This window comes from Salarias fasciatus, chromosome 18 (genome assembly GCF_902148845.1).
Source record: "Salarias fasciatus chromosome 18, fSalaFa1.1, whole genome shotgun sequence".
NCBI lineage: Eukaryota > Metazoa > Chordata > Actinopteri > Blenniiformes > Blenniidae > Salarias > Salarias fasciatus.
Genome location: NC_043762.1, coordinates 10,456,265 through 10,475,335, shown reverse-complemented (window position 1 = coordinate 10,475,335; position 19,071 = coordinate 10,456,265). Strand labels below are relative to the sequence as shown.

Sequence of the window (19,071 nt, the reverse complement as noted above, 5' to 3'; positions counted from 1 at the left end):
AAGAAGAAGAAATTTTGGCTTTTCCAAAGAGGTATGTGGAGCATGTTTTCCAAAGAAGCGTAAAGAAGCTCTGACTTGTGAAACCTCTCCGCTCCACTGCAGTAATGTTGAAAGCCAGGCCCAATTTTCTGGGTGAAAAGTCCATGTCAGTGCTGAATTTGCTCCCACTCACAGGGTCAGTCGTGCTTTTGGTTTGAAAAAGAAGTGGCAAAACAGTCCGACGTAAGATATTCCAAAGAAAAATTCAACATTAAAAACCAGAGTCGAGTTGATGTGGCATGGCGGAACTATCAGTCCACACTTCATTTGTTCAAGGTCATCCAACGTTCCCTCTCAACTCATAACACAACCCAGAATGGAGGGAAGGTGGAGAGCAGACTCTGAAATGAAGGGACAGTCATGGTGAAAGGAGAGTTTGTGAAGGATGCAGAAGAAAACTGGGGTGACCTTGTGGTTCCTCTCTGCAAACACAAAGCACCTTGCTGCTGAGGCGTGTAGGAAGCGCTGGATTCCTGTTACTATGGCAGCACCACCTCAGGAGCGCTGCAGACCTCCGCTGACGCTCGGCCCTGTAAGTTCAGAGGAATCGAAGTGGGAATATGGCGTGTCACGGAAGGGTGCCATAAGCTGTGCTGTGAAGAGAAAGCATTTCCTTCCTGCCACCTGTTTCCATATTTCCCCAGATGGTCGTAGATTAAAACTATAACGTGAACCAGCTGGTCATGCCTTTGACCCGAGCTACCTCAGCTGGCTCCTCTCGATGTGGAAGAGTAGCTTTAATTAACTCCAGATTAATGTTTTTTGACTGTAGAATGAAATCTGAGTTTCTGGAGAAACGCACAAAACAGACTTTTTCAATCCAACCTGGACTCAGTTTGAGGTGAGGGGACGAACCCCACCACCACCTCGTGTCCTTCCACAAATGCTTTTAATTTCTAATTACTTAAATGCATCTGTGGTTTCATACAGTCATTCAAATAAAAAAAGAAATCTTGAAGAAACAGTTAATTGAGCATAGTTTATGTGACTGTAGTCCCCCGTGTGCCACCTCCCTGAAAATAGTCCCGAACTAATGTAGTATTCCCTCCTGTTTGAGGCAGGTTTGCTAAAAGTTTCAGCAACCAGGTGTGACCTTAAAATAAAACCCTATACGTGTGGGAAATATCTATCCAAGCGAGGTTGTTATCTGACACAAACAGTCAGAGCCGAGGACAGCAGGCCACAAAGACGCTTCCACGCCGCGGCCTCATTATCTGCGCTCTCGGCCTGCCCGTATCCTGACTGTATCCATCACAGCCGCCGTTAGATCTTCATCTGCAGTCGCAGCTTTCACTTACCGGGGAGAAACGCTAATGAACAGCAGGCAGGCTCGGCAGAGACGCTGTGGAAGAGCCGCCTCATTAAGCCCGGTGAGTCAGAGGGCAAACGAGGACGGTCTGCCGAGGCCTCGCCACTCCAGAGAGTCTCAGTCTTCGGTCTTTCACATGACAGCGGTGGATTATCCTCCACCAGCCAGCTGCCTCTGCGAGATGTCGGATTACTGCTTTCTGAAAACGACAACAATGGTCAGCCAGTGTTGGACAGGTGTGTGCATGTGTGTGGGATTTGTTCTTCTGGGGTTACTGGGGACTTTTATGAGGCAGATGTTGCCTGAAAATCAACCAGCAGTCACCAACGCTGCGCTGTTTTGTGCCAAAATTGGATCAACGATGTCGAAACCCATAAAGAAAGAAAAGTGAAATGTTTCCCTTGAGTGGACTGAACGCACGGAGCCGAACATGAAAACACCCAAACCTTTTTGTCGCTTCTGGAAACTCCTCCATTTCTTCGAGTTTCTTCCAACGTGCCACAGAGCAGAGGATGAATCAAGTCTGACACTCTGGGATGAGAATTCTGGAAGTCCGGTGTTTAAGAGGAGTCCATTCTAGAAATGGCCAGAATTCTACGAAAATCTGTCTCCGATCAAGAATTATTTTGTTTTTAACTGATTCTAGAATTTGTGATAGTTTTGGAAAGTCAAAGTTCTAGAAATTTTTTACAATCCTTGGATCACGATAGATCCATCCATCCATCCATCCATCCATCCATCCATCCCCTCTCGATGCGGAGGAGTAGCGGCTGTACTCCGAGCTCCTCCCTGGTGACTGAGCTCCTCACCCTATCTCTAAGGGAGCGCCCAGCCTCCCTACGGAGGAAGCTCATTTCAGCCGCTTGTATCCCAGATCTTGTCCTTTCGGTCATGACCCATAGCTCATGTCCATAGGTGAGGGTGGGGGAACAGACTGACCGGTAAATCGAGAGCTTCAGCTTTTGGCTCAACTCCATCTTCACCACATTGGACTGATACAATGACCGCATCACTGCAGATGCTGCATCGATCCGCCTGTCAATCTCACACGCCATCCGTCCCTCACTTGTGAACAAGACCCTGAAATACTTAAACTCCTCCACTTGGGGCAAGGTCTCTCCACCGACCGGGAGAGGGCAAGCCCCCTTCTTCCGGTCGAGGACCATGGCCTCAGATTTGGAGGTGCTGGTCCTCATCCCTGTCGCTTTGCACTCGGCTGCGAACCACCCCAGTGCATGCTGCAGGTCTGGGTTCGATGAAGCCAACAGGACAACATCATCTGCAAAAAGCAACGATGAAATCCTGTGGGTCCCGAACCAGGCCCCTTCCGGCTCTTGGCTGCGCCTAGAAATTCAGTTCATCAAAAATTATGAACAGAACCTTTGACAAAAAGCAGCACTGCCAGAGTCCAACATGTACCAGGAACAGGTCCGACTTACTGCCGGCAATGCGGACCAGACTCGATCGCGATAGAATAAGTCTGAATTCTGAAATTTGTTCTAGAAGCTCTAGATCTTTGTGAATATTCTGGAAAAACCAGAATTGTAGAATTTATATTCTGTAGAGTTTATCATTGTAGAATAATCCAGAACTCCACCCTGACATCAGAACTGGAAGAGGAAGAACTGTTCTGCCTCCATTCATTAGATTAGAGAAGTGATGCTTTCACTCAGAACACTCAGCTCACTGACTGTGAGTTGGAGGATAAATATGACAAGCGTGATCATGGTGATAAATCATGTCAGGATTGTGTCTTTTTCTACTTTGTTTTCTTGCTTTCTTTGTCTCTGATTGCTGTCTTGGTCTTTTCCAGATTGTAACTGCTGGGATTCTTTTTATTTTTTCCCTGTTCTCATGCCAGGGGCTCAGTGTGTTGGTGTTACCAGCGTGATGGTTCAGGTGGATCAGCTTGGGATGTTTCGAGGCAGCTGTGGTTCATTGGTAAAGCGAGTCGTCTCTGTTGCAGGTTCAATCCCTCCCCTCTCGTCCACATGTCAGAGTGTTCCTTGAGCAAGACCCTGAACCCTTAACTGTTCCCTTGCCTTGCGTGGCAGCTGCCTGCATTGGTGTGTAAATGCAGTTAAGAGTGTAAAGTGCTTTGGAAGCTGCTGAATCAGTGGACAATCTCTATCAAGTGAACTCCCTTCATCATTTTGTCCGGGCCCATGTCTGTTTTTTTATTTGTGTTTATCAGTACTCCTGCTTCCTGCACTTCAGAGAGAATCTGTTTGAGAGAAAGGTTTGAGAGAGACATGTCTCTCATCCTGAATCACAGTCACAGGAGTGTAATAATAAAGTCTGGACTCAGGATAGAGCTGCACAAAGGGAACGCTGCTGCTTCTGATGTAGAACTTGAAGCCACGTCAGTACAAAACTCAATTATGACTTTTTGATTGTGTCAGCAGAATCAGTGGTGATGGAATCCTAATTTCACAGCCGCCCACCTGCTCCTGCTCAAACCTCCACAGCCTGCATCCTGTACCTGCTCATGCTCCGTTCCTGAGCCATGAAGCTCAGATTGTTGGCAACTGGACTGCAGATGAGACGAGATGAGACCACGTAAGTGAAATATATACTGATAACATGTGATTTATCCTTGAGCTCACCTGTCGAAGTGAGCTTAGTTCTGAAGTTAGTTTTGCTAAATGTGACAGAAAATACATCATAATACACAATGTGCTACAAATATCTTAAAAAGTAATATAATAATAATTTATATATATATATATATATATATATATATATATATATATATATATATATATATATATATATACATATATATACATATATATACATACATACATACATACATACATACATACATACATACATACATATATATATATATATATATATATATATATATATATATAAGCGTTTTAACGAATTAAAAGAATGACTTCAGTGTGGACACAGTGTAACTCTAGAAAATCATGTTTTGAGACTTGCATGTCTGCAGTAACATTAACATCTGGCTCCACCTAGTGGTCACACTCAGTCCATGCATTTCTTCCCCTGCAGTGAAGAATCCCAGTATTTTTGTTTCTTTTTTTGCCGCGATGGTTCTACTTAACCTTTACAAAGCTATTTAAATGATTCATGTCTCAATTAATTGAATTGCACATCAGTATGCAGCAGACTGCAAGCTGCAGTCAGACAGAATCACTTCATTTCTACCTCTGTGAGATCTGAAGGTCGAAAAACATTGAGTCTCAAGCGTAGACGTAAATTACAAACCAAATGACTCAGTATTTATGTTCCACACTTATTCTACCACAGTTCAGGGTCATTGTTGCAAAGCAGTCAGTCACCATCATCATTTTAAATGGGAGGTGTTAGGAAACACCAAGAAGCTCATTTTTGGACTTGGTCCATCATCCAGCCGAAGGTTTTACTGTACGCTGTGAACTCCAGCGTACAGTACTTAGATGAAACAATCTTCCAGAAGATTAAACATCCAGGCAACACTCCAAAAAATGAAGCTCTTATTATGGTAGACTGGCCAGATGGAAGGCTCCCCTCAGTAAAAGTCACATGACAGCCCAGCGCTGAAGGACGAGCAGACCACGAGCACATCACCTGGATAATGCCTTATCTGCAGTGAAGCACAGCGGCGGCATCATCATGGTGGCGGGGATGTCGTGAACAGTCCTGATGAAAACATTTACATACACCTTCTCCTAACTCATTATTATTTTATTATCTTTTCTATTATAAATGTTTTCAAAGGCAAAATTCTAATATATATAAATAAATAAAACATTTTAATTTAAAAACTATTCTGAAAAAGGTTATGTCGTTATCATTATTATGTTATTCAAGTCTTTAAATCTATAAATGTAAGAATTTCTACCTGCATTTATTTCAACATTTATATATTCATTAATAAATAAATACATAAAATGTGTAAATGTATAGGTGTAAATGGAATTAAAATAGTGATTGTCTTTTTCACATTTACCCATTTATTTCTTTAATTTTTATTAATTCATTTATTTTGGTCCTTCGCAGTTTTTTGCCTGTAAATATAAAATGAGTTAGAAGCGCTGTAATAATTTGATTCCTTTATTTGCACAAGGTGGAGAAATGAAACGCTTGAAACGCTCAAACGGCGTCTCAGACGCTCGGCCCGCTCTGCACAGTCATGGTTTGTTGGGCAATTGAGCAAATATGCAGAAATATTTAGAGGTTAGGTGTCTGGCCGGAGGGGGAAAAGCAGCAGCTGAACATCAAAAGATTCTGGTAAACACTTTGTTACTTCTCCTCTCCGGGTTGGACTGACAAATCCAGAAAGCTCCAAACAGTGTGAGCTTTCAGGGGACTGGAAACGAGAAGTGTCCGAGGAGAAAACCGTTTTTGATAAATGAATGACCTGCTGTTGTTTCCTGTTTCTACAGCCAATGCTGAAGCCGTGGTTAACCTGCTGATGTTGAGAATGAAGAAGTCAAATAGAGCCTCTTTTTAGTCCGACAATTAACACTGAACATTTTCAACATTTATTTTGTACTTTGTAGCCTAACTATTAAAGTGAGGAATGAGTGCAGCTCCTTTTTCTCAAGTCATCCTGTAAATTTTTTGTCCACCTCTTCTGGGCCGTTTGTGACCCCTGAATGAAAACAATGCCTGATACGCCATGAAAATCCTCAAAACTAACAGGATGTAGCACTACAACAGAGTAAATGTGTAAAAAAAAAAAACAAAAAACACATTATTGATGGCAGACGACAACAACAACGAAGTGTTACGTGTGTAAACGTTACCATTTCAATGCACCGGAAGAAAAAAAAAACCTGATCGAGGCAGATGAAATGAAGCTGTAAACATTCAACGAAACCTGGGGAAGTGGTTTTCCTCTGAGATCTGAGATCTGTCGCTTTCTGCTGCAGTTCAATGAATCGGTTCCATCTCTCATGTTAAATACAGAACGTCAGTCCTAGTAGCAGGAACTTTGTCAGTTTGTGAGAGAAAAAAGTTACAACAAAACAAAACACAAGTTACAGACTGAATAAATACCGTACGACTCAAACTTTAAAGGGTCAGTTCACTGAAATCACAATTGATGACAACAGATACAGAAGCTGTACGTGTGTCTAATATCAAAACAAAGACCTGAGTGGACAGATGAGTGAAAACCTGCTGACTTATTTGTGATGTATCGTCGACATAAAAACAAAGATAAAGATACAGAAAAATGATGCAAACTTGTTTTTTGTGACTCTCACTGTATTTGCCTCCAGGACTCATCCTTTAAAACTGTATAATGTCGAAAATTCACTAAATTCATGCATAAAATTAAAACATCTGTGTCTGATGATCCAATGGTGTCACATGTTTTAGTCCCTCCAGAACCGCTGGATTGTGAAACTGATCCTTATGGACCTGAAACGGTTGTATTTTCCTCCCATCCCCCACTCAGACCCCATCAATGCCCCTCCGTGTAATTCGCCCCTCAACTCAAATGTCCAAATTTTCTTGGAAAGAACAATCGGTCCGCTTCACTGCGTTAACAAATAGTCATTTGAGTGGACTGACCCTTTAAATTCCTCCTAAAAGAGGTCACGAGTTCTGGAGGGCCCAGCTGGACTCTGCGTCGCCTCCAATCACATCTTCGGAGGTACACATGCTACATGGAGGACCGTCACATCCAAAAGGAAAGAAGAACGCCACTTTTGTCCTTGGAAAAAGAGGAGGTACGCCTCAGATGCGATTGGACATCATCCCCGTGTTCAGTTTCAGAAAGAAGGACCTCAGCTTGCACAGCCGGCACTTCTTCTTCTTCTTCTTCTTCTTGCTGTTCTTGCTCTTCTTGTACACCCCTCGGTATTTGCCCTCCTCGTCCTGCTCCTCGTCCGCCCAGGGCACCCAGGCGCCGTCGTGCCGGCTGGGGTCGGCCCGGGGGTCGTCGGGCGGGAAGTAGACGGGCACGGCCGTCTGGTTGTAGTAGGCCAGCCGGGCCAGGAGCTGCTGGACCACGTCGGGCCTCTGGTCCGCCAGGTCGTGCCGCTCGTACGGGTCGCCGCTGATGTTGAACAGCCAGATGTTCTTGTGCGCGGCGGATTTGGAGGGCAGCAGCGAGGAGCGCTCCAGGTTCCACCAGCGACCGGGAAGAGTGGGGAGCATCTGCGGGACGAGAAAGTTAAATCAGTGACGTCTGAAAGAAGAGAGTCATATCGTGGTGGTGCTGACTGACCTGAGGGGGGACCCAGTCCCCGTGGCCCGGATCTCCCGTCAGCAGCTTCCAGTCTCCGACCCTGATGGCGGCCTGGACAGTCGTGTCCCACAGGGACTGGGCGACCGGCTCGGGTTTGGCCGGTACAGTTGTTGGTTGGGTTATGTTCTGGTACTGGGACAAGTTTCGCCTGGATTTGGACTTCTGGTGTCGTTTGAGCTGCTTCTTCGATTTTGGCGGTTTTGACTTCTGCTTCTGAAAGATGTTTCGCCTGGTTTTAGCCTTCAGACGGGACTGGATCTGAGGTTGAGACCTGAGGCGAGCTGCTCCGGAGGACGGCGGAGGACCACTGGAGCGGACCTCTGGCTGTGCTTTGCCAGCCTTGCTCTTGGTTTTAGACGTGGGCTTTGACTTGGGGAGGGGCGCAAGCTTTGCTTTGGGAACAGGTTTGGATTTCGGCTTTGCGACACGGAAGGGGAAAGTCTGAGGTTTCTTGGTGGTCTTCAACTTAAATGAGGACTTTTGCATTGGCTGCAACTTCAGGACCTTCTTCTTCTTCTTCTGCTTCTTCTTCTTGGGTTTCTTAAATGCGGTGTCCTTCGAGGGGCTCACTGCCAATTCAGACAGAAGTACAAGGAAAATCAGTAATGTGGTGTAAGCACTCCTAAACTGTTCTATAAAGGAGAAAACCAGTTGGAAACAGTTGATCTCCCATGAAACAGAGCCGACTACTAAAGGCGATTTTGACACCAGAACTTTTGGAGAAGCTGTAACGTCATTCTTGGCCTCAGAAGCTCGTTTTGTCTCATTAGAGGGAATAACAGAGTTCAGGGTCATTTGACGGCCGCTCACCTGAGGCATCCCCCGCGCTGGCGTCCCAGGCCTTGGCTTTACTAGATTTGTGCAGAGGGTCGATGTTGTGCAGGATCTCCCGTCGAGGCGACTCCCTCCCCTCGCTGATGGTGGGCCAAACGTCAAAACCGTCCAGACCTCGGCTCTGAGCGTCAGACCAACACAAACCTGAATGCTGGGAAGCCAAATCCAGCCCTTCTCGAGCGTAGTGAAACTTTGCATTCGTGTTACCAGAGCAAGTATTCATCCAGTTACCACACAAATAAATAATGGTGAATTTCCTGTGGTAATAGAGGCGATGGGCTTCCTGGATTAGTGTGTTTACTGTGGCCAACACAACCTTTCTTATCTACTCTGGCAATGGAAATATATGAGGAAATCAGGCCAACAAAGCTTTCTCTGAGCTGTACACACTCAGCAATGGCTTCAAAATGAAGGTAATTTATGCTAAAACCATCAGAAAAAGTGCACTCATGATAGGTCAAGAGCGCTTTTATCTACATGACGGTGAAACCGGGACAGTTTTATGATAGCTGTTTAAAAAGTTAGAGGACAGAATGAGTAGGAGAGCAAAAAGTATGACAACCATGAAAACGCAGGGAGCCTAAAAGCAGTAACATGAGAGGCTGTATCAGGGTCTGGGGTGGCTGTGGTGGGAAAAGCGTCCTCGTGTCTGGCCAAGTCTGCTTCGAAGCACAATAAACCCCATTAATGCACTTAGTGAGTGTGCTTTTTCTATCAGCTCCTCTGTACTTCAGCTTTCCCTTGTTTTGTTCTTTCACATTGTGTGGCACTAACTCAGCATGCAGTCTGCTCGGGGAGGATCTGCCCACCTCTGATCCGCCCTTTGAAAATCGAAAGAGAGCAGAGCTGCCAGCTCACTGACATCGATTGACTTCAAACTTGTACGCTTCACATGGGTTGTCTGTCTTTAATTAGTCATTTTTGGCTGGATGTGACTGGATTTGGTTGGAGCTGAAGGTATCTCACACATGCTCTGTTGGGCTCTTACCTACGAATCTATGAAAATAACCTTAACCTTTGAATTTGGCAGATCATTCTTAAATGGTTCTTAAATGTCAAGGGACGATAAAACCGGACTCCAGTACCATCCAACAAGGATCAAAAAGCCAATCTGAAATGTGCGTAGCGTTGAGTTCCACTGACCTGGCTGATGTTTCCTCCGGCCAGGCCCACAAGAGTGGGGAACCAGTCTGTGATGTGGAGAAGATCCTTGGAGACGCGTTTCCTCCGTTTCAGCAGCGGACTGTGCACGAACGCCACACCGCGGACTCCTCCCTCCCAGTACGTACCCTGAAGACACACCCGGTGAGTGTCTCCGTCCGACCGACGGCACCCGGACTCTTTCAGACACGCTCTTTTCTACCTTGCGGCCTCGGAGCGGCCAGTTGCTGCCGCCGGTGAACGGCTGCGCTCCGTTGTCCGTAGAGTAGATCATCACGCTGTTCCGGTAGTAGCCGTACTTCCTGAGGGCGTAGGTGACGTTCCGGACCGCCTCGTCGACGGTAGAAACCATGGCGGCAAACTTTCTCCTGGCGACGTTGGCCATGTCCCGGTAGGGGTAGATGTAGGACTTGGGGGGCTGTAGAGGAGTGTGCACCGCCTGGAGGCAAGTAATGAGCGGCTTTAAGAAGGAGTTGTCACCTTTAACAGCTTTGAAAATGGACAATGCTTTCTATTTTCACAACAGCCCTGTTAAATTTTAATGGAGTTTTCAGTGTGGCGTGGTTTCTATTAAACTGTCAAGTTTTGGTCTCTAAATGAGCTTTTCTTCTCTCTGACTGTAAAACACTTTGTGGCCTCAATGTTTGAGTTTTCTGCAGCTCAGATGACAACATCCACTATAATGTAATAGCGTCAAACATAAGGCTCGTGGGCCGAAACCGTCCAAAAGTTGTACGTGGCCACAGCCTGCGGCGTTCTCTGCCACACCTGGAGGGAGAGGAGCAGGAAGAGCGGCCTGCCGTTGGGGTCGTGGCTCTCCAGGATCTTGCGAGCTCGCTGTGTGAACAGCGTGGTGGAGTATTTCCCCTCCTGACCCCACGCCACTTCCTCGTCGTCGTGGAGATCGTACCCACACACCCCGGGGCCGTCACACGATCCGTAACTACACACACACACACACACACACACACACATACAGCTATAACGTTATAACAGCACATACTGAAAAAACACACAAACCTGTAAATACTGATATTTTACCTGTAGTAATCCACACTGCCTGTTAAAGAACCGAAGAAAGAGTCAAAACCTTTCCGGGTGGGCAGACAAGCCTTCCTGAAAGGGAAGTTCAGACAAAGACAATCTGTGTCAGAGGTCACACAGAGAGGTTATTAAAGCAGCGTTCTGAATATAACTGAAGGTCAGAACTTCACTGCAATTACAAGTCAGTTTTTTTGAGAGCAGTTAACAAGATATCACCACTGTGTCTAGAAACTGTTTTTATTTCATTCATCTTTCATGCTTCCAGATGGGAAAGCTTCTTCTCGCAAGTTACAAAAAACCTTCCAAAACTAACTAAAAGTCATCGAGCGTCACCGAGGACATTTTTCCCTTCAGATCTGGAGAAGTCAAGTGAAACCGTTAGGAAACCTTTAGTTGTGCTGGGAAGCTACGGCAGTGAGTCAGCATGCAGAATACCAAGGTTCTGAGGTTCTGTCCCGGCGTGTGGAGGTGGAAAAGTAAGCAGAGTATAAATTTCTCTCTCTCTTTTCATTGTTTACAAATGAGTTGGAGAGACACTAATAATGACTGTGACGGATGATCTAATTTATTTAAACAATGATGGGAAGATGTTAACAATGACAAATATGATGGGAAATAGATTTAAAAAAAAAAAGTCCTGGACGCACTCCTCCCGGCCGTTCTTTATCTCACCTGTAGAAGCCCAGGTGCCACTTGCCCACCATGTGCGTGGAGTATCCGGCCTCGCGGAGCCTCTCGGGCAGCGTGTCCATGTGTGAGGGCAAACAGCTGGGCTGGCTGGGCCTGATGATGGAGTGCTGTAATCCCGTGTGGATCTGATACCTCAGAAGGGAAAGAAAAAAGGATCTCTGACACTTTTTTGTACTGGACAAGCTGCTCATACAGGATCACATTACAACCTAGAGTGGTATTAGTCCTCACTGCTCATTAATAATCTGGTTATTCAGAGGAGACACCTGATTTGAACCAGCGCCTCGGACTCGATAACCATCATCTTCTCGATCTGTGCGTGAGTGAGTGCTCTCGTTTCTGCGGGGATCTTTGTGCCTTGTTTCATGTTTGCCGTTATCAATGTGCACATTTGAAATGAATCACTGTATTTTTATTTGAAATACCTTTGTGGTTTTAGTTAATTTGTAAGGATATCCTTAAATTCTATATTACCTGCTTCCCCCTGTCTCAATCTTCAGATTCAAGCAGTAAATGAACGAGGACAAATAGTACTATGATTATGTGGATGCAAAATGGCACGAAATTCCTGTCGCATGAGTGAAAAAAATACATCACAACTGGAGGGAAAACTGGGACCACTTTGAAAAACGTGTTAAAATCAGCATCAACAAACCTGCGAATGTCAGGACTTAACTGCTGTACGTTTTACACTACATTTGCTATTCAAGAAGGCTTTTTCATCTACTGAATGTTCCATGTGAATAATAGAGATGATTATAATAATGGAAGGTTGCTTTATGAAGAATTTCAAAATGTAAACTTTTGGAAATAATGCACCTTTTCCTGGTTGCATTTGTTATCTATATATATTCAAATTAAATGTCAAACGATAAACCAAAAAACAAATCAAAACAAGCAAGACGCAAACAAAGCAAGCATCAAGACAGCTAAGCAACCAACCAACCAACGAAGGAACTAATTAATAAACCAACTCAACAATCGTCCAACCAAACAATCAGCCAACCGACCAACCAACGGAACTAACCAATAAACTGACCATCCAACCAACCAAGCAGCCAAGCAACCAACCAGCGGAACTAAGTAATAAACTGACTATCCAACCAAATAATGGAACTGACCAACCAACCAACCAACCAATGGAACAAACCAAGAAACTGACCGACTGATCGACCAACCATTAGAACTAGCCAATACACTGACCAACCACCCAACCAACCAACGGAACTAACCAAGAAACTGACCAACTAACCAACCAACATCTTATCAGAATATAACAGAAGAATGTCTGAAAAACTGTATTACAATCAAGAAAGAAGAAAAGGGGGGACGTGTCGTCCTGCTGATGCAGGATAATGTCGGTTGTCCATCTAAAAAATGTTTTCCAATTTGATTTAAAGGAATACTTCACCCAAAAAATGATTTGCTTATATGGAAGTTTGTTGACAATGAAAATCTCCCCGGACCTCCGGCTGCATTTGAGACATCAAAAAAGTGCTCCAGAGTGTTTCTCAGCATGAGGGTGAGTAGAAAATGAGGCCAAATCGTTTTTTGGGTGAAGTATTCCTTTAAGACTTGTTACTCATGGTGTATCACAGGCTTTATGACACATATTTCTCATAACCAGAATTCCTACAGTTTCTGATCTGCTGGACATTGAAAGCTGTCTTGGAAAAAGAGGCAGAAACACTCATGACTCATTTTGACAATCCGACAGGCATAAAATGTAAATAACTGCGGGTCATGAAAGGGTTAATGAGGTATCTGTACCTGCCGGTGAGGAGCTGGCTGCGTGACGGCGTGCAGATGGGCTGAACGTAATAGTTTTCCAGTTTCACGCCTTCCGCCGCCAGCTTGTCCAGGGTGGGGGTCTTGATGGTGGGGTTGTGGTAGCCGATGTCGTTGAAGCCCTGTCGCACATTCACGTCTTTAGTTTCTGTCTGGTTCCCGTCCAAGCCTCACTTAATGGAGGTTGATTTGTGTTTACACTAATCTTTCTTCTCAGACAGCTGATTCGGCGCAGATGTGTGTGAGCTGCTGCCGGCTGTTATTATCCAGCCTTTGGTTCTGTACCTTTTTATGGAACGGTTTTACATGTGAGAACAAAAGAAACAAACAGTCCGTACTGAAGCGGTTCCAAAGTGGTGTGTGAACTCACTTTGTTAGAGGCATACTTTATGACTACAGCTCAGTGTAAAAGCCCCCCAGGGAGCTTAATTCATCCAGCAACAGACACTGTACCATTAAAAATGGTAATTTATGTTAAAACCAAGACAGCGGGGAGACCACGAACTGCAATGACTTTAGAGTGCTGAGCCAGACACCACTAAGTACACCGATTTCCTGATTATTGTGTACATTGTGTATTATCCGAGTTTGTATTATCCTGTGAAGAAACCCATTGACCTTCATCTGAAGCAGACAGTCTTTGAAGTACTTATTCTTCAGGAAAGCCTGTGCATTTTTATGAAAATATCAAGTGTTATAGTCAGGGTGCCGGCATGTCAATAAACCCGCCATTCAGCTGAACGACTTGAATCACAGAGAGACGAAATGCTGCTACTGAACATGCACACCACAGCCATAGTAGACAGTTCGGTAACACTTTACTTGAAGCACCCGGTATAACACATTATAAGTAGATATGAACACTCATAAATGGTCACAATGCTTTACAACCCACTATACAGTATAGGGTTAGGGTTAGGGTTAGGGTTAGGGTTAGGTCCTGGCATGGTGATCATTTCTGAGTGTTTATAACTGTAGCTACACGTGCTAGAATGGCATTATCATGCTTTATAAATGTACTTATAATGTGTTATACCAGGTGCTTCAAGTAAAGAGTTACAGATAGTTCTTCTGCACATGTGCAAGTAAATGGACAATAATGTTTGAAAATTAAACATGGAGTTCCACAGGGTTGTGTCTTAGGACCTCTACTCTTCACATTATACATGCTTCCTGTTGGGAAAACACTCTGTTAACTCCAATTGTTCAACCTACCTCAGCTTAATCAATTGAACGTGTCATGATTACATTGACATTACATTTCCTTCTAAAAATGCTTCTTTCATCATATTTAATTTAGTTTTTAAATCACCTTCTCCTCCCTCCCGGAGGAGATGAAGAAATCTAGAAGTTACTGTGTGTTTTCCATTCTTGTGTCCTCTAGCAGTACCAGAGACCAGAGACTCTGACCTGATCGTCGATGAGAATGAAGACGATGTGCGGCTGGTTCCTCTTCCTCTGCGCAGCTTTCCTCTCACTCTGCGTCTGGTTGGATTCATGCTGATGAGCTGAAAGGCAGCCGAGGCCGAGGAGAGCGCCCAGCACGGTAAGACCCACGGCGGCGTCCCGCATCGTTACACCGAAATCCTGCAGGAAACACACCGAAACCCCTCATGACAACGCAGTGACAACTTCAATGGACAAAACGGCAGAGAGACAGGACTCCAAAATGTTTGAGTTGGCACAAATTCACACAATTGTGCGAACGTTTGAGACGGACTTGCCAACTTGGCTGTAACTGTAATCTGAAACACATCCATCTGTTGGACAGAGAGCTCCAACTCAGAGGAGGGCGTTTTTTTTTAACTGTTTACAATCTCTGGAACCGTGTAACGCCATTAAAGACAGTGATGAAAACATGAGCTGTGAGGCCAGAGAGAGCAGAACCAAAGGGATCCGAGCAGGGTGAGGACGAAATCCTCCACCTCATCCAAACTCTGCTGCCAGTTTGCAAAGCAGGCTTCCTTTAATGGTAGAGCGCGCAGCTGCTGCAGCTGGCTGACAGTTCACGCTCAGCACTCCCACAGTATGCTTTCCTTTTAATATGTCACATTAAATGCAATCCATCACATGGACAATTTGTCTGTAAATCTGGGGAAAAAAAAGTGGCTTGAAAGTCTTCATGAGTGTTAAAATGCTGACGGGGACGTCTATAACGTGTGTGTTTTGAGTTAGATAAACCGATAATCAATTGAAAATGACATGAAGAACATTTTTCAAATAGCTTTTTTTTTCTCTTTTCTTTAACTCTACGCCCCTTTTTTCTCTGAGCTTTCACCACAGCTCGATATGCAGCTGTGGGAGGAAGAGGAACGGCACATTTTGTACGTATAATTTGTGACGTGTTTACAAACTTCAAAGTCGAGATTAGAATGAAATGTTGATTTTATACGTAAGCGTGATGAAAAGCAGCTGCCGAGGCCCGAATGGAGACGAGACTCAACCCTTCTCCCACGGCTGGTGAGATCCTGGACGTTCATGGAGAACATAAACCTGATATCAGGGCTGCTCAACAAGTCAAGTGTGGGCGTGCTGCAGGGTCAGATTATGGTTAAAATTAGGATTAGGGAGGCAGCAGTTATGGGAAAATCCAAATGTAAGTCAGTGTGTTGTCCACATCAGGAATGAAAACACTGATCTCCTGAATCACCTCTGCTTGTGTTGACTGAGGTCAGTGTAAAAGACGACCACACACACGCACACGCATAAATCATTTCCAGTCACTTTACATGGATTGCACTCATTTCCTGGAGATTTACCGTAACATCAGCCATGCCCACTGCTTGCCCAGCCTCATGTGTAATCTCAAAACACGTAATTACTGCAAAATTTAAAGATTAAGATTACAGACTGTTGATTTTGGGAACCAATTCCCCCTTAATGTGGGTGTATTGTCAGGTTTAGGTTCCCACAGGATGGGTTAAACACAAACACACACACACACACACACACACACACACACACACACACACACACACACACACACACACACACACACACACAGGTTGTAACTTGTTATAAACACTGTATGTCAGTAATAATAACAGCAATATAATAATGAAGCAAACATCACATATAAAACTGAAAATATTGGCAATAAGTAAATGTCATGTTTTGAAATGAGCGCAGTCATTAAAGAGCGGCGTTATTTCAAAGGCAGGCCCGGATCAATACCTCGATCGGGGATCAATGGGAGTGAACGGCTGCGCTCTTTCTCTCCGCCGCGGCTCAGTTCATGTCTTCACACTCGGGCTCCTCCGTCTGCTCTCTGAGAGGTCGGTTTGCGGAAAGTTTGCAGAAGACGCCGCCGCATGTCCTCAAGTTTCCACAAGAGCTTCCTTTCTTCAGCCTGCGCGTCCTCACAGCCGATGAAATACGAGCGACGGCAAGTCGCCGTGCGTAATTACGCACGGGCTTCCGCTGCGCCCGCCAGTGTAAAACGATTTATCCTCTTTATCCTCTTTATTGAACGGAGGCAAGAAATCTATACTCAACCAAAAATACTGGCATCCTGCTTGAAATGCGCTGTTTTCCATGTCAACGTACTGCTGAACTTTTTCAGAACGTTTAGAAATTTTTAGGTATTTAAATATTTATTATATTTATAAATAATAGAAATAAAAAGTTTGAGCTTAGTCTTTCATGATTTGTGTTTTCAATAGTAAAGAAACACGTTTTAAACTGTACTTTAACTATAGAGCGCCATTTAAATATTGGGTTCAACTTTATTGTTATTATCAAAGATACTTCTAAGACTTATTTGATTTGTAACATTTTGAAGTGAGGGTGAATTGGTCATTTTGAAAAGATTAAAATCTCTTGGAAATTGCTAAACTGAGCGAAATGAGGTATTTCTTGACACCCCCCCCCCCAAAAAAAAAAAAAAAAAAAAAAAAAATCAAATGATGATTGACTTACAGACTTGTATATATTTCTGAACTGGCTAAAATTTTGTTGTATTCATGAAATCATGTTGGAAAACTTTTTATTTTTCTTGATTTATTAAAAAAAAAATCTAATTTCTCTTGACTGATGGCTCATTTTGCAGATGATATATGAATTACAGACTAAACAATGTTATATATTTTTTAAATCAAACTATAATGCTTTTATTGTACTTGGGGGTTGTGGGGGAATATAACATTATACTGCTTATTAACTACATAACAGCTTCTCAAACTCCAAGCCCAGAGATTAATGTTAAAAAAGTACGGAAATAAAATGAAAATGGTTTGTGATTGTCAAAACACTGTCCTGGAATGTTAAAAGTGCATCAAACACTTTTAAATAAAACTTTTGAACATGACATGACAGGTACCGTTTTGATCCTTTTAAATCCCACGTTAGTCCTCTGGGTGGCAGTACTGAGTATTTTTCCCTCAAAGTTTCAGCAGTTTGATTTTAGCTGTAAAACTGTCTGAGCTCTCACTCTTACTCCCCTCTTCTTGTACTGAATGCTGACTCATTTCACCATCTTGTGGCTTTAAAAAACATTATTTTACAGTATTTAAAGTAATGCATCATAAAGTGAGAAAACACTGAGTCAAGCTGGTGTAAAAGACATTTCTATCATCATAATATATAATAAAGTAGAACAGAATAAACTATTTTTTAATGATCTGTTTAAGGCATTTTGTTAAACATCTGTTTAAAGAAGATAAGCCAAATTTATTCCAATTAAGACATATTTTGGACATTCTTTGAAATGTGTCCCCTAGCTGTCATCGAGAAAATCTAGCCAGCAGCCTAGAAAAAAGAAGCGAAATTTCTATTCTTGCCTGAAAACATACATTTTTAAAAGTGTCTTAGTTCTGATAATTTTTTATTTCAATTCTGACTGTGTAACTTTTTTTTATTGTTTATTTTTAGAGATCTTCCCCTGCTCTGTGAGTAAAATACAGTCAAAATGGAAGTTTGTACTGTGGCGCTGCAGCAGCTTTCTGCGGTGATACAGTGACATCTAGTGGTCGAAGAAGGTAAATTTTTATATATAGGTAAGTCCCCTGTTTTAATTTAATACTCCTTTCCCTCTGAAACTAGCATACAATCGGCAATTGAGGCCTTTCCCACGCCTGCACACCTGGGTCTAATCGTCAGGTTTTCCCGTGCTGATGATGTCCCACGATGATGACATCATCAGTGCGACAGAACACAGTGTGGTAAACAATGGAGAAGAGTTGACGAATCTGCTCTTCCCAACGGATCAAGAGAAGCTCTCTGATCTCGCTATCTTTCCAGTGCTGGGTCATCTTGGCGAAGGATATCTCACGCTGTGTCCAAAAACAACAGGCGTGCTAACGTAGGCACGCTCTGTCGATGTCATCACGTAAATTACCGCCTCGACCCGGGTCTGGCTTTCACACTGAAGCTGATTGGAGGTGAGCCGATTAAAATCCGGGTCGAGATGCCGAATAAACCCTTTCCTACTGCCATGAGGAGCCGATTATTAGCGGGTTTAAATGGGTTTTTTGGCCAGTGGGAAAGGGGGATTAGTTGCACTAACAACGGAAACACTTAAAAAGATGGGACCTATAGAGTCTATGAACTACTCAGTGATTTATTATTTTAATTTACAGAGCATATTATTTTGTACCTTTACAGATGATATCTGATCATATTTTTTAAATGTTTTTTATATATATTTTCAGTATTTCAGCTGTTGCCAAATGTCCAAAATGAGCTGTCATTTTATTATGAAGTTATTAATGAAACTTTAAAGTGAATCCTTGATATAAACTGTCTCTCAAATGAAGTGAAGCTCGTTGTATTTCGCTTTATTTTGAAGGCTTGACTCTGTCACATCCGGTTCATTTGAGGTGATTTCTGTAACTTTATGCAGAGAAAACCGATAATAAAAGTTGTTTAAAGAACTGTAAGTGATATTATCTTCAGATGCAGGGAGGTCGTCCTGGATGTGGCAGGGGGCATGAGGCCGGAGAATATTAAAGTTGAATATCAGAATTGAGTGAAAAACCACATATTAAAGTCTATT

General features: G+C 43.5%; 1 protein-coding gene across 1 annotated transcript; it reads right to left on the bottom strand.

Moving 5' to 3' along the window:
• Positions 1–6,805: 6,805 nt before the first annotated feature.
• Positions 6,806–16,458, bottom strand: LOC115405085 (arylsulfatase I-like). Its single transcript, XM_030114538.1, has 11 exons — positions 16,254–16,458; positions 14,490–14,666; positions 13,062–13,201; positions 11,274–11,423; positions 10,599–10,673; positions 10,326–10,500; positions 9,760–9,996; positions 9,540–9,686; positions 8,373–8,517; positions 7,542–8,131; positions 6,806–7,471 (listed from the first exon to the last, which is right to left on the bottom strand). Exons 2-11 carry the CDS (start codon positions 14,649–14,651, stop codon positions 7,049–7,051), a joined length of 2,244 nt encoding a protein of 747 aa, XP_029970398.1. The 5' UTR covers positions 14,652–14,666; positions 16,254–16,458; the 3' UTR covers positions 6,806–7,048.
• Positions 16,459–19,071: the final 2,613 nt, after the last annotated feature.